The sequence below is a fragment of the Hippopotamus amphibius genome, chromosome 6, assembly GCF_030028045.1.
Source record: "Hippopotamus amphibius kiboko isolate mHipAmp2 chromosome 6, mHipAmp2.hap2, whole genome shotgun sequence".
In the NCBI taxonomy this organism is placed as follows: Eukaryota; Metazoa; Chordata; class Mammalia; order Artiodactyla; family Hippopotamidae; genus Hippopotamus; species Hippopotamus amphibius.
The window spans coordinates 130,152,775-130,174,306 of NC_080191.1; the positions used below are offsets into that span (position 1 = coordinate 130,152,775).

The following is a 21,532-nucleotide window of genomic DNA, read 5'->3' on the forward strand; positions in this document are numbered from 1 at the left end:
GGCCTGGATCCTGATTTTATTTTATTTATTTATTTAAATATTTATTTATTTATTTGGCTGTGCTGGGTCTTAGTTGCGGCAGGCGAGATCTAGTTCCCTGACCAGGGATCGAACCCGAGCCCCCTGCGTTGGAAGTGTGGAGCCTTAACCACTGGACCACCAGGGAAGTCCCTGAATCCTGATTTTCAAGAGTAGTCTTGCCATGAGGGATAGAGTAGAGCTTTCCATCTCTCCTCCCCTACATGTATGTTTTAGTTTCCTAGCGCTGCCTAAACCAAATACCGTAAATTGGATGGCTTAAAACAATGGAAATTTATTCTCCCACAGTTCCAGAGGCAGGGCCACACCTCTAGAGGAGGGTCCTTCCTCTCCTTCTCCAGCTTCTGGCAGCCCCAGGCCTTCCTTGGTTTGTGGTAGCATAATTCCAGCCTCTGCCTCTATCTTCCTTCAGTGTCTTTTCTTTTATAAGGACACTAGCCATGTGCTGATGGATTAGGACCCACCCGAAATCAACATGTCCTTAACTTGATTATTTCTGCACAGACTCTATTTCCAAATAAGGTCACAGGTATAGGGTTTAACCCTATTTCCAAATAAGGTCACAGGTATAGGGGTTAGGACTTTGAGCTGTCTTTTCGGGGGTACACAATTCAGTGCCTGCAGGGTCTGTGTCTAGACCCTCCTCCGCATGTCCCTGGTTGGACTGGTACTGGACCTTACCTTCTGGACATTCTAGACTTCTGGATGTCTATAGGAAACGTCATGTTTTGGCAGCTACCTCAAAGTTACATTTAAAACTGAGCTTGTGATCTGCTCCTCTTCCCTCCAAAAACCCCCCGAACACTGCTATATGCTGTTTTAAGAGCTCTTGCTACCCTAAAAATCCGGGAACATCCTTGATGGCTTCAATCTTTGTCATTCCATCCAGCACGTCACCAAAAGCTCTGTGGAGTAGCCCGTAAATATCGCTTCACGCTTCCCCTTCTCTCCACCTCTGTCACCACCGTCTTGGCCACAGCTACTGTCTTCTGACGTCTCGACTCTTAAAAGAGCCTCTACCTGGTCCACATCTCCTTGTCCCCAGGCCTCCTGTTTGGTCTGACCAGCTCCAACCAGTTGTCCACATTGTGGACTATTCAATTTGGATGATGTCACCCCATTCCATAAAACTCTTTATTCTTTTTAAAAAAATTTACTGAAATATAGTTGATTTACAACATTGTGTTAATTTCTGCTGTACAACAAAGTGATTCACTTATACATATGTATACATCCTTTTCCATTGTGGTTTATCAAAGGATATCAAATATAGTTCTCTGTGCTATACAGTAGGACCTTGTTTTTTATCCATTTTGTATATGTATACCAGTTTGCATCTGCTAATCCCAAACTCCCAATCCATCCCTTCTCCTGCCTCCCTCCCCCTTAGCAACCACAAGCCTGTTCTCTATGTTTATGGGTATGTTTCATTGTAGATAAGTTTTAGATTCCATCTATATATGATGTCATATGGTATTTGTCTTTCTCTTTCTGATTTATTTTACTTAGTGTGATAATCTCTAGGTCCATCCATGTTGCTGCAAATGGCATTATTTCATACTTTTTTATGACTGATAGTCCATTGTATATATGTACTACATTTTCTTTATCTATTCATCTGTGATGAACATTTAGGTTGCTTCCATGTCTTGGCTATTGTGAATATTGCTGCTATGAACATAGGGATGCATGTATCTTTTTTTTAATTAATTTGTTTTTTAGTTTTTATTTTATATTGGAGCATAGTTGATTAACAGTGTTGTGTTAGTTGCATGTATCTTTTTTAAATTTATTTATTCATTTATTTATTTATTTACTTATTGGCTTTATTGGGTCTTCATTGCTGTGCATGGGCTTTCTCCAGTTGTGGCGAGCGGGGGCCACTCTTTGTTGCAGTGCACAGGCTTCTCATTGTGGTGGCTTCGCTTGTTGCAGAGCACAGGCTCTAGGCGCGCGGGCTTGGGTAGTTGTGGCACATGGGCTCAACAGTTGTGGCTTGTGGGCTCTAGAGCGCAGGCTCAGTAGTTGTGGCGCATGGGCTCAGCTGCCCTGTGGCACGTGGGATCTTCCTGCAGCAGGGATCGAAACTGTGTCTCCTGCATTGGCAGGCGGATTCTTACCCACTGCGCCACCAGGAAAGTCCCTCATGTATCTTTTTGAATTATAATTTTCTCTGGGTATATGCCCAGGAGTGGGATTGCTGAATCATATGGCAACTCCATTTTCAGTTTTTTAAGGAACCTCCATACTTTCTGCATAGTGGCTGCTCCAATTTACGTTCCTACCAACAGTGTAGGAGGGTTCTCTTTTCTCCACACCCTCTTTAACATTTGCTATTCGTAGTCTGTTTAATGATGGCCATTCTGACTGGTGTGAGGTGGTACCTCATTATAGTTTTGATTTGCATTTCTCTAATAATTAGTGATGATGAGAATCTTTCCGTTTGCCTCTTGGCCATCTGTATGTCTTCTTTGGAGACATGTCTATTTAGGTCTTCTGCCCATTTTTGGATTGGGTTGTTTGGTTTTTTTTTTGTTATTGAGTTATATAAGCTGTTTGTATATTTTGGAAATTAAGCCCTTGTCTGTTGCATTGTTTGCTTATATTTTCTTCCATTCTGTTGGCTGTTTTTTTTGTGTATGGTTTCCTTTGCTGTGTAAAAGCTTGTAAGTTTGATCAGGTCCCATTTGTTTATTTTTATTTTTATTTCTATTGCCTTGAGAGACCCACCTAAGAAAACATTGGTACGATTTATGTCAGCGAATGTTCTGCGAATGTATGTCTCTTCTAGGAGTTTTGTGGTGTCATGTCTTATGTTTACGTCTTTAGGCCATTTCGAGTTTATTTTTGTGTATGGTGTGAGGGTGTGTTCTAACTTCATTGATTTACATGGGGTTGTTAAACTTTCCCAGCACCACTTGCTGAAGAGACAGCCTTTTTCGCATTGTATGTTCTTTCCTCCTTTGTCGAATATTAATTGACCATATAGGTCTGTGGGTAAAACCCTTTACTCCTCTTGTAAAGATAGAAGTCCTTCACTTGGTCCACAAGACCCTGTGTATTCCATCCCCACCCACTGCTCAGTCACCTCACACTGTGTCCCTCGGCTCCCGCCACGACAGCACTCTCTCATTTTCCCAGGCCTACGTACCTTACGCACGCTCCCCCTGTCTCTTGCTGGGCACGCAATGCCCGTGACTGTCGTTACGACTTCCTGATGAATCGACCCATTTATCATTGTGATATGCTCCTCTTTATCTTTGATAATGCTCTTTGTCTTGAAGTTTACTTTGTCCAGTGTTAATATAGCCACTCCAGCCCTCTTATGTTCATCGTTTGCATGATATATATCGCTTTCCATTCGTTTACTATCACCTTCTCTGTCTGAATATATTTAAAGTGCAACATGTAGGTAGGTTTTTCTTTCTTACCCATTCTGGCAATCCCTGTCTTAATTGGAATCTTAGTCCATTAACATATGATTAGCATTTAATGTAATTATTGATATGGTTCGATTTATTTACCATTTTACTTCTGGATTATTAAACTATGTTAAAAATAATTTAAATTTACCTCTTGACATTTTAGTTTACCTCTTTACATTTTATTTTTATTAGCGATTGCTCTCAGAGCTACAACACACATCTCTTAACTTTTCATGGTCTTCATAGAGTTAATATTGTATCACTTCACACAAAATGTCAACCTTGCTATTGTAAGGGACCTCCTCTTAGTTAACTCCTATTTCAGACTCAGAGTTCAGCTCAAAGGCCACTTCTTTAGGGAATTTTTTCTGACTTCTCACATTAGGTTAAGCCCCTGTCATGTGCGCTCTGAGCAGGCAGTACTTCTCCTTGGGGCATTTATCACACTTGCAGTTTGCTCTCTATGGAATCCCCAATGCTATACTTAGCACAGTGCTGTATACTTTGTTATTTGTTGATTAAATGAGGGGAAGCCCTGAGCTGTGGTTTGAAGAAGGCAAAAGATTTCATGATGTACTCCAGGGGATGGGAATGGCATTAGGCAAGGCTTAGGGGTTGAAAAGACAGTTTATGTGGGAAGAAATATAATATTCAAGTAGATTAAATGAAAGCTAAAAAAAAACAAATTTTTTTATACCCGTAGCCATCATTTATAGAGCACTTAATATGGGGCCAGGCACTCTGCTAAACTCTGTACATTTTATCTTACGTAACCTCAGCCCTGTGAGTTATTCTTGTCTCACTTCGGTTGAAGCAACTCAGGTGCAGAGAGGTCACTTACCTTGTTTCCTATGGTAGGTAAGGGCTCTCATTCAAACTCAGATCTCTGTGATTCTAACACTCAGAATGGAAGTGAGACTGGGAAGTAGAGCTTGATTGTTCTGGGGCATTTAATGCCCATCCTTGGTGATTGTGTTTCTTTTTTTTTAAATAAATTTATTTACTTATTTGTTTATTTTATTGGCTGTGTTGGGTCTTCGTTGCTGCACACGGGCTTTCTCTAGTTGCGGCGAGTGGGGGCTACTCTTTGTTATGATGCGCGGGCTTCTCGTTGCAGTGGCCTCTCTTGTTGCAGAGCACGGGTTCTAGGCACGTGGGCTTCAGTAGTTGCGGCACATGGGCTCAATAGTTGTGGCTCACGGCTCTAGAGCGCGGGCTCAGTAGTTGTGGCGCACGGACTTAGTTGCTCTGCGGCATGTGGTATCTTCCTGGGGCAGGGATCGAACCCCTATCCCCTGCATTGGCAGGCAGATTCTTACCCACTGCGCCACCTAGGAAGTCCCTGGTAATTGTGTTTTGAGTTAAGGCTGGAGTTAGGTGCAGAGAAGGCCCACAGATGTTATTGAGGGTCTGTAGTGTGTTGTGCTAGATGCTGCTGTTCTTCAGCTTGTCCTGGGGTGGGAGTGGGGGTGTATGTGTGATGGGGGTGTGTGTGTGTGATGGGGGTGTGGAGGAAAGCCTTTGAGGCTTTTGAATAGGGGAGTGCAGAAAAGGAAACCTGTTTCAGAAAGATTCATTAGGTGCCAGTGGGCAGGCTGGGTTCAGGAGAAGGTCTGGACAGAGGAGGGGAGGTGTGTGAGGAGCAGTGGCCTGGGCCTGCTGTGACAGTGGCCGTAGCTTAGAGAGATGGCTGGTGTATGATTTTAGAGGAAGGAATAGATGTGAGACATGTTTTGAGAGAAGTATGGGTAGAACTGATTAATGATGAGGTCTGAGATGAGAAGATTATTCCCTCATCTCTTGGGTCATTTGTATCTGCTAACACTAATTGTTGCCCAAAGATTATTGAATCTGGGAATTCCCTGGCAGTCCAATGGTTAGGACTCTGTGCTTCCACTGCAGGGAGCACGGGTTCAGTTTCTCATCAGGGAACTAAAATCCTGCATGCCAGATGGTGAGGCCCAAAAAGAAAGACTATTGAATCTATCCATGATGGGTCTTATCACAGCCTTACTTCTCAAATGGGATCTGCAGACATTCTCAGGGGTCTCGGAGAATGCTCTTCTGGGAGAGAGGTGGACAAGGCTACGTAAAATAGTTGTAAATCTGTTTTTAAAAATTTTGTTTGTTTGGGGTAAGACCCTAGCTAACACAGCCTGTCTGACTAGTGCGTAGAGAGACATTTTTCTACTTCTGTGGCACTGCCATCCTTGGTGGGCACTTCTGTCCAATCCATTGACAGTCATTGAGTTAGTTTGTTAGATGCAAGTAGGTGACTGAGGAAATTGGGTGTCTCTGCATGTGTTCTGTGTGGTAAATGAGCAGTCTGGAGGAGGTTAAGTGTGTGTGCACGTGTGTGTGCACATGTTTGTGTGCGCACCTGTGTGTGTGATTATCTGCTTTTGAGATGGTCATTGAAAATTGTGCTAAAATGACTTTTCCCCCTCTTTGAGTGAGAAGGAGCTTAACCAATTTCCAAACTAGCATCAAAATGTTTTCACTTTCCTGATGAAACATTTATTGAAATTAAAAGATTGCTTTGAAAGTGATCCAAAAAATAACATCATTCTCTGAAGTTCAAGGTAAATGCACGAGATTTATGGATGTATTTGGAGTTCACCCAAAGTATTGAAGGTCTGATTTTTGTATTGGTATAAAATACAAAAATACAGAGTGAATGTTGGCCTTCCATATGAACATGGGCCAACTTCTGGGCTTTGGTTTCTCTTTGTCTCTGGGTTCCTGTCTTCCTAAAATTGCTTTAAGGCTTATCATTTTAGTTGAAGCCAGTGATGAGGTGGGCAAGCCATCCTTTCTCCGTGTTAAGGTTACTTTTGGACCAATTCTGTTTTAAACCTGTTGAAACCATATGCTCTCTGGCCTGGTGCACTGCTGCCCTAGGCCACCAGCCTGGACTGAATGCGTGTTTTCAGCTAGCATTGTCTCTTGGCTGAGTAGGTATTAGGGCTCACATATGTGTGTACAATGTTTTGTCCCTGCTGCTGTTCAAGATAAACAAAAACATTTAAAACTCTCTGAGTTCATGATTGGCACTTTATTTTTTTTAATATACTTTAATTTTTTTTAAATTTATTTTTATGTATTTATTTATTTTGGCTGTGTTGGGTCTTCGTTGCTGCATGTGGGCTTTCTCTAGTTGTGGTGAGTGGGGGCTACTCTTCATTGCGGTGCATGGGTTTCTCATCGCAGTGGCTTCTCTTGTTGCGGAGCACGGGCTCTAGGCGCTTGGGCTTCAGCAGTTGTGGCTCACGGGCTCTAGAGTGCAGGCTCAGTAGTTGTGGCGCATGGGCTTAGTTGCTCTGCAGCATGTGGGATATTCCTGGAGCAGAGATCGAACCCGTGTCCTCTGCATTGGCAGGTGGACTCTTAACTACTGTGCCACCAGGGAAGTCCCTTATTTTTCTTTTATTCCCCACATTGTACAATGAGAAAATTTTCAACCTCCAACAAGGAGTTCTTTTACTGGAAAGGTTTTGTCCCTAAGACCATGATCAGTGGTTGGGTGTGTCCCCAAGTTTTTTTTTTTGTAGGGGGTTAGTTTTCTCAGCTTTACAAATAGGCAACGTAGCAGCTGATATTTCTATTTTTTTTATAAGAATTGTTGACTAGCTGTAGCAAGACAAGTTTCACTCTCTCTAAGGACCATGGTGAGGACTTTGGTGGCTATCCTTTTATTTAGATAAATCTTTGAAGAGGTTCAAGGCTAGTGCAACAGGAAACTATTTGTGTCCCCTGGCTTGGGGATTTTAGAGGCATGCTGTTTTAAAATCTGGACTCTCTCCCTTCTATTTTTGCTTGATTGAATTTGGCAAAGGCCTTCAGAGCAAAGTGTCATAAAAGTTTGCAGTTTGAGTTCGTATAACACGTGTTGCATCTTGTTCTGGATCTCCTAGTGCTGCTTAATGCCATTCAGTATCCATGTCCTACCTCATTTCCCCAAATTGGGTTCATCATGCATATAAGGGAGTCTGTTGGTGCCTTACTGAAGTTTGAGAAACACTGTCCAAATAACAATAGTAAACCCTCTGGCATTTGAATCTTACTCTTAACTCATTGTTTAGATTCTTGCTATTGACTTTCACTCTTTTCAGAAACTTTAGGAGAAAAACCATCAGGGAGCTTGTTTTGGTTGTGACGCTTTGGTCTTTACGCCCGTTTCACTTAGTTTCTCTGGGAAGCTGACCTGAAGTTCTGTGTGAGTAAACTTTAACAGAGGTGCCTTCCAGGCTTCTGTTTTCGCTCTGTGTGCTTCCTGATGTAACTGAGCACTCTGCAGCCCCGGTGTTTTTATTTGTGGGTCTATGAGACGTTAAAGGAGTGAAAGAGAAACTTCCTGACTTGTTTTCTTCCTGGATGTGTGTGTGTGTGTGTGTGTGTGTGTAGCTTTGTGTGTCTGCCTTTGGAGTGGGGGTAGGGCTGCAGCAGAGAATTCTGACCAGGCTTTTCTTCTTGGGATCTCCTGCTCCTGAGCTAGGAGGGAGAATCCAGTTTCTTCCTGGTGGTGAGTGCAGCCCTGATGCTGGGCATGGGAGCCCTGGTTTTCTAGAAAGCCACAAACTCCAAATCTTTTTGTCAGTGGTTCTCAAAGTGTGGTCCCTGGATCTGCATCACTGATCTGGGAAGTTGTTAGAAATTCAAACTCTTGGGCACCACCCCCACCTACTGAATCGGAAACTCTGGGGGAGGGGCCCCGGCGGCAGCTGTGCTTTAACAAACCTGCCAGGGGATTCTGATGCATGCAAAAGTGTGAGCATCACTACTTAAGGCCAAGGTCTTTTTAATTTCTGAAGCAGATCTTTTGTATTTCTGAGTGCTTACCAGAACGTCAGGTTATCACGTCCCTGAATCAGAAATATGACACAGACAACAGCAGTAATACTAATTGCTGGCTGTTTTCATGTAGTATGGTGGTTAGGAACATGGATTCTTCAGAGTTCTTTACCACTGAGTGACCTTGGGTAAGTTAAATAACCTTTTCGCTTTTTATTTCCTCAACTGGGATATGGAGGTGATACTAGTAGAAACTGTTACTATTCCTGTTTCACAGTTGAGGAAACTGAGGCCCGGGAACAGTTCCAGAGCTTGTTCTGAGTCCTTCTTCAGTGGAGTTGCAGGTTCAAAATCAGACAGTCTGAGTGCAGAGCCTGGGCTGTCTCGCCCCCTTGTGTGCATTTCCACTTAGTCACCCTTACCCTGGGGTCCGCATGGCCTCCACCTGTAACCACAGCCGTGAGCCGTAGGGGCCTGTGGTGGCTGGAGCTGGACATCCCATTGTCGTGATGTTGCAGCAGGAGCAGGGCCTGTGTGAATCTCCCTGTTTCTGAAACCTGGATTCCTCTTTTCAGAGGCTGGGCTTTAAAGGGTGAAAGCGGTCCCTCTCAGGAAACTTTGGTTTTCAGCAGGAGAGTGGTGGCACTCTGGGGGCAGGTGTTGGCTATCACTATGATTGAGATGCTAACTGCCGTTTAGTAGGCGAGGCCAGGTGTGCTGATGTCCTCAGTGAAGAAGTGTCCTGTATCCCACTGGCCTGTCATATGTGCCACCAAACCTTCAAAGTTGTTTTCTCTCTATTCCAGGTGGAAATCTATTTACATATGATCTCAAAGTATTTTTTTGCATGATTTTAATACACATTCAACATATACTGAGTTTCTGAGGAATGTAACTGTGGTGTTTGAATATATTGGGAGAAGATTTTATTTTGCTAGTTTCAACATTTTACCAAGAGTTTTCACTGTTACAGAAGATTCATATCATGCTATTCCTGAATGGCAATACCGTACACTTGTATCAGTCCGCATTTTGCACTAACTGCATTATGGGGAGTCTAGGTATAGGAACAAACAGTTACTAATTCTTCGTGTCTCCTGGGGCCCCAGAATTTAAGTTGATTAAGGGAAAGACTGAAATTCTGCATTTCTAACAAGCCAGCACTGCTGGCCCATGGACCACACTTTTTGGGTAGTAGAGGTCTTGTGGTACATGCCTGAGGGTTTTCTTTTCAAGTACCTATGTTGTTATAACTTACTTTCATTTACAAAAATTGTTAGAGTGAGGGCGTTACATTGATTTTTTAAAAAATGTTGGTAAGTTATTGTCTATGCATTTCATTCCAAACTTGGAAAAAGGGCGTTTAAAAAAATTTGCTTTTAGAATGGTGCCTTGGGCCTGATGGGGTGAAAGCCACTGCTCTGGGCGGTTAAGTGGTTCTAGTCATAAATCCAAACAGAATGAGGGACCCCAATGTCATGGGGCAGTGATTCAGAATATACTTATTATGTTAATTGTTCAAAACAGGTTATCATTCACTTCTTTACTCTTTCAACAAGGATTTACTGAATGCCTCAGTGTGCCCTGTGCGCTTGGCATGCTTCTGTGAACAACACAAAGACCCCTGTCCTCACAGACCTTATCTTCTGGTGGGGGAGACAGACAGGACACGTCGCGAGTCAATTACGTGGGTTTTAGGTGATATAAGTGCTGTGGATTATCGGAAGGTCAGGAGTGCTAGGGTGAAGGGAATGGGGTGAACAGTTCCAGTTTCACTAGGGTCATCAGATTTCTCATTGAGAACATGACCTAAGGTGGTCAGGGAGTTGACCATGTGGAGACCAGGGAAGAGCAGTCCAGGCAGAAGGGACAGACAGCGCGAGGCCCTGAGGCTGGAGAACGACCAGCTGTACGCTTGAGGAGCTGCAGGGAGACCACTGTGGTTGGAGGGGAGTGTGGTCAGGGATGAGGTCCGAAAGGTGTAAGGGGCCAGATCACTCAGGGACCTGTAGGCCCTCATAGGGCCTCTGCTCATATCCTGAGGTGCAGAGTTGTCGCAGCTTTTGAGGAGTGACGTGATCTCGCTCAAGTTTTGCAAAGCTCCCTGTGGCTGCTGTGTTGAATGTGGCCTTTGGAGGGCAAAGGTAGGAGCGAGGCGACCAATTAGGAGCCTTTGCAATATCCAAGCATGAGATGATGGTGGCCCTGACTCTGGCGGAGGCAGTGGTGGTGGTGAGAAGTGGTTGGATTCTGGATGCCTTTTTGTGAAACTTAGAATACAAGATTGGAAAGTTCTCAGCACTCAGGGTTCGCAGCAGTACCTGTGTGGATCTTAGTTTGAGGAAAATCTGATGTGGCTGACAAGCATGTTGCCATGGTTCCATATTCTTTTCCTCCTTGGGATTTTGTGTGTGTATTTGTGTGTGTGTGTGTGTGTGTGTGTGTGTGTGTGTGTCGGGGCGCGGGGGGAGTGGGCATGTCTGTCCAGGCCAGTGGTTAGCAGTCACTCACAACAAGCAGCTAGTTGAGCAGGGGTTAGTTTAGAATAGAAAGTGAAGCACCAGTAAATGGAACTAACTGGTCCTGAAAGCCTCACGCATTTCCTCTTGATTAATCCAGGACGTAGTTTTAGTAAAAACATATGCTATTATTCATTATTGTTTCTTGTATTACTCTGACGCTAAAGCAAAGATAAAAATTCAGTTTCTTGTCCCATTCCCCTCATGATCCCGTGTGTCCCCCTTCTTCCTTAGACTTCGAGACTACAGACATTTCGTTAGCACGCTTGCTTTATTTCAGTTGACTGACACCTTTCTGACTTAAAATATGCATTATGTAGTTTTGCCCTAGATTTCCAAATAATTAATTTGAAGATGTGGGAGCAGTTTGAGATGTCTTCTGATACGTACGTGCGGCTCATTCTCTGTGTGGATTGTGATTCCAGCAAATACCATGCTGGGAGCAGACGTGATTACCATAGCGCTACGTTTCCTGCAGTGGGGTGTTTTGAGAGACCGCCAGAACCGTGGCTGGCTGAGGTATTAGGTGGAGCACACACAATTAAGTAAAGTTATGTGGCACGACTCCAGGAGACCCCAGTTCTTAGCCAAGGTGACCTTTCAGGTGCTATATGTCATTAACGATTTTGGCCTAAGGCTTCCTGCCTAATCGTAGCAGTGATTTGATCAGTTACTTTTTTTTTTTTTTTTTTCCGTTTTACATTTACAGCAATTACTTGTGAAAAATAAGTGTATGTTCTCATTTTTGTGCTGTGGCTACCATTACCCCAGCTGTCACTGAGACCATTTCTTGGCCTCAAGCTAGGGGAGCTTCACTTCAGGCCAAGAAATGTAGCTTCATTTACTCAAACCTTTCCCTTTTATTTCAAGTCTGTATCTTGGGAACTCCAATTTAGTTGTATAACTCAATGATCTGGGCAGGGGAAGTCTTTTTTTTTTTTTTTTTTTTTTTAATGCCTTGGGCTATTTTTGATGTGTTGTGACCTTGGTAAGGAAAGTTTTCCTGTATCTATCCAGTCGGAGATCTTTTTAAGGAGGGTAAGAATTGTGGCTGTGTATTTTTAGACCATGTTTTCCTGTGGCATTTGTACTCTGATGCATAGTGTCATGGAAATTTCTCTTCCTAGTCTGGGATGGAGAAGATGGTCTTTCAATGCAGACTTTATCCAGTTACTGTGCTAGCTTAGGGAGCCTCAGTCTTCTCATCTGTAAATAGGCATGAAAACACATGCCTACCATCTGCCTCAGAATTGGTAGAGATGGTAGGGAGTCTCAGGAGGGAGGGGATATGGGGATATACGTATAAATACAGCTGATTCACTTTGGTGTACCTCAAAAACTGGCACAACAGTGTAAAGCAATTATATTCCAATAAAGAGCTTAAAAAAAAAAAGAATTGGTAAAGATGAAGTAAGCCTAGAGGTATGAAGAGCTTGACGAGCTCTAACCCCCCCCTCAGTTGCAGGACTCTGGTGTTGTTTGGCTATCATAAGCCTTGTGCCTAGGAGTCTTTCATTTCTGTCTTTAACTTGCTCTGGGATCTTGGGTAAGTTGAGTGAGTCAGTTTTCTGGAACATAGCATAGAGACGTGCCCAGGGGCTGGCCAGGAAGGGGGATCAAACCATGGGCTCTTTAGAACAATTCTAGATTCTATGATTTTATGTTTATGGGGAGGTGGGTTGTTTTCTTCTTTTTCCAATTTATTAGTGAAGAATTTTTACCTCTAGGCAACAATTGTTAACATTTTGCCACGTTTGCTTTGTCTCTCTGTACACATTTATATGTTGATTTTTAAACCTCTATTTCTTCGTTCCTTGGTGAGTGGAGAACGGTTCTCTTCTACAAAGTACAGCAAAGTTTGTCATTCCTCAGGCTGTAGGGTGCTGGCTTCAGTTGGAGCTTTGACATCCTTTGGACTAATCAGTACCTTTTTTCCCACAGGATGAACTTACTGCTGTTAATGTAAAGCAAGGCTTCAATAATCAGCCAGCCTTTACTGGGGATGAACATGGCTCTGCTAGAAATATTGTAATTAACCCATCAAAGGTAATGCTAATTGTTTCCTAAAACTTCCGAAAGAGCTTCTGTATGTGAGACCGTTGGCAGCTAATGTTGATAAATTTGTGTTCTTTAAAACCACAGTCCATATTCAGAGTTCCCCCCAACTATCCTTTATGCTGTCTTGTCCCAGGGTACAGTAAGGGGTCATGCATTGCTTTTGGCTGGGGTTGTCTCCTAACCCTATTTTAATCGAGTGCATTACTGCTCTCCAGAGTCCCTCCTTTTTTGGGGGTGGGGTGGGGCTCATGACTGTTTTATTATGAGAGTTATGAGTATGAGTCCAGTCCAGTTACTTGTCTTATACTCTAGTCCTATAGTCTACATTTGTCTGTTTCCTCATGGCAGGATTCAGGTTAAATATTTTTGGTGAGAAGACTGCATTGCATATCAGGAGGCATGCAGGGTTAGTTTGCCTGATTATTGGTTATACTAGTTGATCACTTAAGGTGGTTGTCTGCCATGTCTTTACATTGCAAAAGTAGTCATCTTTTCCTCGTAGTGATCTCCACAGAGTGATACTTTGAGACCATATGAATATCCTATTCTCCAGTGAAATTTTATGCTATGATTTTAGCATCAATTGATGATTCCTGCTGAAGGATTCATTTTGCTGATGGTTGCAAAATGCTGGTGTTTTAGTTATTACTCCTCGTACGGTTTTTATTTGGCATTCTTTTGTGGACACCCCATTTTTTAGTATCACTTCGAGCCCCCTGAACTCTTTTTAAAATCAGTTGTATTACCTTTAGTTTTCATTTGAATGCTCACACTGTCTCACATTTGGCCAGTGGGGGCACCTTTAGCCTGGTTCTCGGGCCTTTTTGATGCCCCCTCAAGTCCTTTGGGCACTTCTTCACTTTTGACACAGTAACAGTCCAGGGCCATCCTGTTCTTTTCCTGCCCCAGCCCAGATCTGGGTGCCTGGCCTGCTCATGGCTCCCAGAGTCACACCTTCTGGACCCTTTCAGTGAACAGAGATGGCAAACACATTTAGGTTTCCCTCCATCCCTCCCTTCCATCCATCCGTTCTAACTCAGTACCACAGGATTTTCCCCATACTTTTCCCTTTTCCATCATTGTATCTCCTTTCTCTCAAAACGAGAACCCTGGATCCCAGCAATATCAACATGTTTATTCATTTACTCTATCTTAAGATATATGTAAAAAGTTCCAGAATAAACTATACCAGTGTCATTCCAACAACAAAATTACTATGTAAAATTTACAATTGCTCTACCATGCTTTCTGTCTTTAGACTAACTTTCATTAGGAGTATATAGTCAGAGTGTTGTGTTAAAAAATTTCTTGAATTAAGTCTTTTCTGTGTGGTTATGTTAACAATTAGATATATAGATAGAATTATCTGTTTCTGTTTGTATTCTTTTAAGTTTTGTTTTTTCATCCTTCCTGAGTTATTTCTATTTTTAAATATTAAAATATTTTTACTCATTTAATTGAAAAATCAAGCATACAGTTGAATTCCTATTCTTGTTTTCTCTTAACCAGAGATAACCACTGTTAAAAGTTTGTGTATCATTTCATATCTCTTTTTATATGCACACATGTATATACAAACATGTAATTTGCTAAACTAGCAACTGAAATATTATTTCACTGATGTGAAAAAAAAAACAGAAGTATTTTCTACGGATTGTCCTATTGACCAAATACAGTGTTTTTAGTTTTGTCTTTTTTAGTTCTTTTTTCCAATCTTGCTGGATACTTTTTAAACATCACAACTGCAATTATGTATGTGTTGTAATTTGTGTTCTCCTTTTTTTTTTATTGTGGTAAAATGTAAAATTTACCATTTTAACATATTTAAGTGTGTATGGTACTTCTTTGGCATTAAGTACATTCACATTGTTGTGCAAATATCAGTACCGTCTATCTCTAAATTTCCATCTTCCTTAACTTATATACTTAAATAAGAAGTAATATCATTTTGTGTGTACTTTTCCTTGAAGCTGAAGTATTCATATTAATAGTAATTAATGAATAAATAACATTTCATAATCAATGTGCTATAATAGACTGAAAATTCTATTGTACAGCAATTAGCCTGTTATCTATTTCTTATGGTTATTTATAAAGAAGCAGTAGTCATGTTTGAACATGTATTGATAGCCTTTGTTCTTTAGGATAAATTCTCAGTAGCACATTACTCGGTTAGAAGTTGCATTAGTCTACTGGTGCTGCCATAACAAAATACCACAAACCGAGGGGCTAAAACAACAGACATTTGATTTTCTGAGTGATGCCAGTGAAATTCGTCTAGGGGAAGGGACTGGTGATCTCCAGAAGAAAAGAATTTCTCCTGGGGATCAATAACAAGTGTTGCTCAGGTTTAAGTAAAAAGTAACAGTTTTATTAGAGAAAGAGAGTACAAACAGCTTCTGGAACAGACACCAGAAGGGGGTGGAGAGACCCCCGAAGGGATGTACATGTGTGTCTTATATACCCTAAAAAGAGAAGTTAATTCGCTCACAAGATTCAGAATTTCTCTTTGCAAGTTTCACAAACATTCGGATAATCCCCAAAGAGCTTTAAAAGCAGAGCTTTGAGGCTCAGTGACTGCCTCCCTGCACCTGCTAACAGCACTTGGTGCTGTGTGTGTGGTTAGGAGAAAGTGTCATATCAGTTCTGAGACGTGCAATGTATACAGTGGGGCCCATACATTTTCCTAATTGGGTCTTTCTTCTCACCTAAGCTTAGCCTATTCCCATCATATTCCTATCATGAGAAAGTGTATTTTGGAAGTCCAGTATTGAGGTGTCAGCAGGTCTGGTTTCTCCTGAGGCCTCCCTTCTGGGCTTGTACACTTTTATACGGTTGCCCTCTCACTGTGTCCTCACGCGGGCTTTTCTGTGTGTGCCGGTATCTCTGGTGTTCTCCTTCCTATAGTGACACTAGCCGTATTGGATTAGGTCCTACCCTATGGCCTCATTTTTTGCAATAGGTCCTTGTTGGTTATCTGTTTAAAATATAGCAGTGTGTACATGTTAATTTCAAACTCCCAATCTATCCCTCCCCCCTGTAACCATGAATTCATTTTTGAAGTCTGTGAGTCTGTTTCTGTTTTGTAAATAAGTTCATTTGTATCATTTTTTTTAAAAAGATTCCTCATATAAGCAGTATCATGTGATATTTGTCTATCTCTTGTCTGACTTACTTCACTTAGTATGATCATCTCCAGGTCCATCCATGTTGCTGCAAATGGCATTATTTCATTCTTTTTAATGGCTGAGTAATATTCCATTGTATATATGTACCACATCTTCTTTATCCATTCATCTGTCCATGGACAATTATCTTAATTATCTCCTTAAAGATTCTTTCTCCAAATACAGTCACATTGAGTCTTAGAACCTCAATATCTGAATTTTGGGTATACACAATTCAGTTCATAACAGAAAGTGTGAATGCCTTATGTATAGGAACTGCCAAATTGTTCTCAGTTGTATCAAGTTTTATGTCAATTTAAATAATTGAATAAATGGAAATAGCACCCGTTACTACTTCTGCTACTCTCACCCTTCTTGTGAGATTTACTCAAGGATTCAAACCTTCTGAGGGGAATTTGATCTAATAAATATGAAATACATGACCTATAGTGTAGCCCCTAAACATTTTCATTTTCTTAGCAAATGAATTATTTTCAAAATAGCTGTGGATGGATGGAAACCAGTTTTAAATTAAAGCTTATCTCTCATACCTTGTCTGAGGGAGTGCATGTTGGCATATACCTTATGGAGGGCAATTTGACAGTGCTGACCAAAGTCACAGAATCATACGATCCAAATTGTGAAGGTTCATCTGAAAGCTACAGCTGTGCATGCATGAAATAAGAAATAAGAAAGGCTATTCATTTTAATGTGATTTGTAATCACAAACGTTTGAAACAAACACTCCAAATGTCCATTAATGGGGACTTGGTTAAATACAATGTGGTACATCTGCCCAGTACATTATTATGTGTCTGTAAAAATGAATGAGGAAGCTCTCCGTATGCAGTGTGGAAGGAAGGCTCTCAGACACTTACTCAATATACATAACGAGGTATAGATATAAGAGAAAAATAATGTATGCGTGTTCATGTGTATTCGCATGAAGAAACTGGAAAGACACTTAAGAAACTAATCAAGGTAGTTACTTGGAGGTGGGCGTTGGGACTTGGGAATGAGGCTCTTAACTTTTTTTAATTTTGGAATAATGTGAATATGTTGCTGTTAGAATAAAATTAAATGTGTGATCATGTTTTGATTTTTTTTTTTTTTTTTTGAGTCCTAATGTGCATTTTTCTCTGCTCTTGCTTTTTTGGGAATTTTGACTTTGTTTACAGTTATGCAGTTGTTCATAAGGTTTGTTAGGAAGTGAAATGTGTATACAGTCACTATGTTCCATTGCTATTATTAAATACATAGAAAAGAGTATAATTGTAAAAGAGATTGCCCAGACTTCTTCTTTAATACAAGTTTTGCAAATCTCTTTAATGATTGGCTTGATTTATTTGAATAGTCTTTTCAGATCATGTGGATTTTCTTCTTTGATAGTACTCAGACTAGTTTAAAGTTTTTTTATGCCTTTGTTTATCATGATTAAAATGCTCACACATGATTGCAAATAAGAGATCTTTTAAGTGTAAAACAATCTACATAGACAGGTGTTTTGTGCCATTGGTACAAAGACCAAATATTGATTGAGAAATTTAAAATTAAATGATTTGTTACTCTTGGCTGCTTGTTTTCAAACGGCTGATTTTTGGTGAATTTTTTGCATTTAATTCTTTCGACATTCTGCAAACTTTGCTTAAAAAATGCTATGAAGTTGTTTAAAAAAATAAGGTTCAGACTTCTTGTTTTCTAATTACTGTAATTTTTATTGCCATATTACGTCAACACAGCAAAACAGACTTTTTCATTGTACATCTATCAGAAGGATCAAGGGATGCCAATTCACATGGAAAAAAAGTACCAGTTTCACCCTGGTAGATAAACTTGGCTAATTGCTTCCAACTGTGTGTTCTAACCTATAGACTAATTGTTTATTGAGTCATGAGCATTAACTAAGGTAGTGCTTCTTATTTTGCCACAGCAGGGTAGGTATTTTATTTTAATCATGGTCACCACTGTCTGCTAACCTTATTGAAGATATTTATTAGAAATTGTTGTCCACATCCTGTTATTAAAGAGTTTCCAGGGGACAAAATGTGATGCTATGATAGGATTCTTGGAAATTCCAACAGGTTTTCTGTGGATTCATTTAGTTTTTAGATATTACTCAGCCCCCTTCCTTCTGGTCCTTTTCTCTTTCCTTTATCTTCTTTTGATTTGGTTAATATGAAAATGCTAGTCATTCACAAGAAGCTCCTTTTGCTACTTTGTTCCATTCAGAGTAAGCAACACTAGCTTTCTCTTGAAACACTTGTACTCATGAAATTGGCAGCCCAATCAAAAATGTTGAATATTTAATTTAATTGAACCTTTTGTAATTTGCCATTTAAATAAATTAGATTTCTCTAGACTCTTTTTTTTTAAAGCACTGAGTGTAAATACAGTTTCCTTTCCAAAAATATGTGCTATTAAAATGAAACAAGAAAAAGAATGAGTACTGTGTGATTATTAGGTTCTGCTCTTATATGCAACACCTCTCAGGAAGAAGATTCTCTCCAAATGGGTATGTACTATGAAAAAGGAGAGGTACAGCTAAAGATTAAAGCAGACCCCATTCTCTTGAAACTTATTCAGGATGTAATTAATTTTATCTAACAGGAATTTTCAAAGGCTCTTCTTTTTCTCTTGAACTACATGTTAGTAGTGAAACAAAGGTGCTGTGGGAGTTTCTACATTATGTTAATGCAATGAAATCACAACTCTTGGCTTCAAGGACTTAAATTCCCATTTTATTTTCTGATGGGCTCTTTGAAGATTTTCAATTAAAACAATAAAAATAAAATACTAATATGTACATTACTAACATTCTTGCTTATTGTTTTTAAACTTTTTCTTTCTTTTTTCTTTGTTTCTCTTCCACAGATTGGAGCTTATTTTAGCAGCATATTAGCTGAGAAACTAAAGCTTAACACTTTCCAGGACACCGGAAAGAAGAAACCACAAGTTAATGCTAAAGATAATTATTGGCTGGTTACTGCTCGATCCCAGAGTGCGATTCATAGTTGGTTCTCTGACTTAGCGGGAAATAAACCACTTGCTATTTTGGCAAAAAAGGTATTAAGTATTTCTTGCATTGTTTTAACTGAGGCCTTATAGAAATGAGACTATTTGAGATAATGTTCAAGGATGTATTTCTTTTCCCCAATTCTCTCCAAAACTGCAAGTCTCATCGGCAGGTATCCTGCACCAGGTGTGTGCTGCACATAGGCTGTTTCCCCTTCATTTTGATGGCTTGTGGTGCCTAGAACATCTAGAGACCTAAACATTCCACACAAGAAGCTGTTTAAGCGGATATTAGGTAGACAGGGTTTTAAAATCAAGAACAGGCAGTGAGACTTCATTTCTGTTACATTTTCAGTTTTTTTAGGTCAGGATGTCTAAAATGTGTTAAATAGAAATCCTGGCTTTAATGTTATTTCCTTGTCTTGAGAAGTATCCATGCAGATTCTTAAACTAAATCTCCTTTCCAGCAAGTGAGATAAAAGATAGTGATTCTGTGTGTGCTTGAAAAACATCTTTGAAAAAGTTTCAGAACAAAATGGGCAGGTTTATTCATAGCTCCCAGCTTTTTTGAGGAGGGGGAATGGCGGGAGGGAGGGAGGGTTCTTTTAAAATCTTTGCCTTTGATCATTTTCCTCAAGTGGGAAATACTAACACAGATTCAACAATCTTATAGTCCTGATAATGTAAAATAGTCTTTTGAAATTTAGATGAGAGCCAGAAACCTCCCTCTTAGTCTTGATCTCTGACTTCTTACACACCTTTCAAATAATCCCCAGGTCTTTCTCATCTCCCTGAAGCCCTTTAATTTTAGGGGAGCCCATCTTCTGTTCTTTTCACGAATGGCTTGGTACAGGTCCAGGTTAGAGGAGAACGCCTTTGTGTATTTACACATTTGTTTTCTAAAGCACTATTTTCTTTGAAAATGGTGCCTGTAGCTCCCATTGGCTTTATTTTGCCCTAGTGTCAGAGCACTGTGTTGCCTTTCATAGATGTTAGTGCTTAAAGGCAACCAAAATCCTTGCAAAGAACAACCATCAGCATAGCCCTCTCTTGCTACTCAGCGAGTGCCTCTGTCTCAACACAGACTGTACCGTATAGCATTTCTTTTCCATTGTTGAACATTTACCATGTGGGCCCTCTGTGGCCTGTGAATTCTATCTGAAGGCTGCAGAGGTCAAAGGCCATCCTTCAATATTCGATGGCTTTCTACCAATAGTTCATACCCTCCATGTTGGTTAGTACCTTCAACTCCTCTGTAGCCAGCCTGACATCTTTCTTTTTAGGTTTGCCTTTTTTAAAATAAGCTTTTAGGATGCAATTTTTGGGGGATTCATTATTTCCTGGAAGTGAATACTGGTGAGGAATTGATGCCCTTGCGTTAAGATGTGTAATGGTCTCTCATCTTTTAAGAGGGAGATGAATTATGGTGCAGTGTATTAGCCGTTGTTCTTCTTTCTTTATTAGGAGCTGCCTCTGGCCAAGTCAGGTGTCCCTCAGGTAAGCCATTCATTCTTTGCAAAGTCAAAGATGTTTTCTTTGTCAAACCATTGAATATACTTTGAAATATTCATTTCTTGGGCATTTCAGGAGTCATTCCTTCCCATCCCTTCCTCAGCATTTCATCTTCTTGAGATGGTGAAAGCTCTTTAGAGCTGGGTGAAAGATTGCATTCTCTGCGTGTTCTTCATATTAGAAAGTTTGAATACCTCTTCTATAATTTCTGGTATTTATCTGTGAGATGGCTTGATGCAGACCTTCCTTTTCCTGCTAAGATCCGGAGTCATCTTCCAGCCCCGATCTAGAGTTCAAAATAGTTTCCTGTGTGGGATGGATCAGGTTTCTGGACCTGGTTTTCTGTTACTATAAAGCTCCACAGGTCCCCAAGTATTTAGCCACAGAGAGGTCAACAATGGCCTGTAAAAGGCCTTCAAATTCAATCACGGTCATAGTTAGATTTGGAAAAGGAGACTTCTTGCTCCTGGGGATATCCTTCTAGCTCTTGAACAGTTTGCTAGGAATGCTGTGCTCACCTCCGGTGACTTCGATTGCTGTGGTCTCTGGCATTTCTGTTTGCCTCTACCACTGCTTAGCAGACAGGAGAATACAGGAGGCAGGCGATACAAGGGCAGCCCTTTGGTGGATGGAAAACCATCACAGGCTGGGTGTCAGTTTTCTTTTGGTACTTAGGTGCAGTTCCTGCTTGATTTAGAAACCGAACAGCTGCCCACTGATTGCCTAGGTTCAGCTACAAGTTGAAGTCCGTTGGCTTTTTGGCTGAACATGGAATCCATCCCTGTAGGAAGTCATACTTCAGTCAGTGTAAACATATTTTCCTTCCTGAATTGGCCCAAACTGTAAATTTGACAAAACCATCAAAATGTGTCTTCTTCTTTACTTAAATAACTTTCTTCACATATGTTCTTCTGAATTCTAAAGACCTTGATTTGAGCCAACCATTTCTCTTAGGGTTCTACCAACAGGGGCATTGAGCTAGAGGTTTGCCTTGCGCTGTTCATGTAAG

The 21,532-nt window shown here is 40.7% G+C and overlaps 1 protein-coding gene across 1 annotated transcript in view; it reads left to right on the forward strand.

Annotated features, from left to right (window-relative positions):
- Positions 1-21,532, forward strand: part of MED12L (mediator complex subunit 12L) — a 329,018-nt gene that overhangs the window by 18,116 nt on the left and 289,370 nt on the right. The window contains exons 3-5 of the mRNA XM_057737852.1: positions 12,716-12,820; positions 18,871-19,062; positions 20,476-20,508. Of these exons, the coding sequence (XP_057593835.1) occupies positions 12,716-12,820; positions 18,871-19,062; positions 20,476-20,508 (330 nt within the window). The remainder of the gene's footprint in view (positions 1-12,715; positions 12,821-18,870; positions 19,063-20,475; positions 20,509-21,532) is intronic.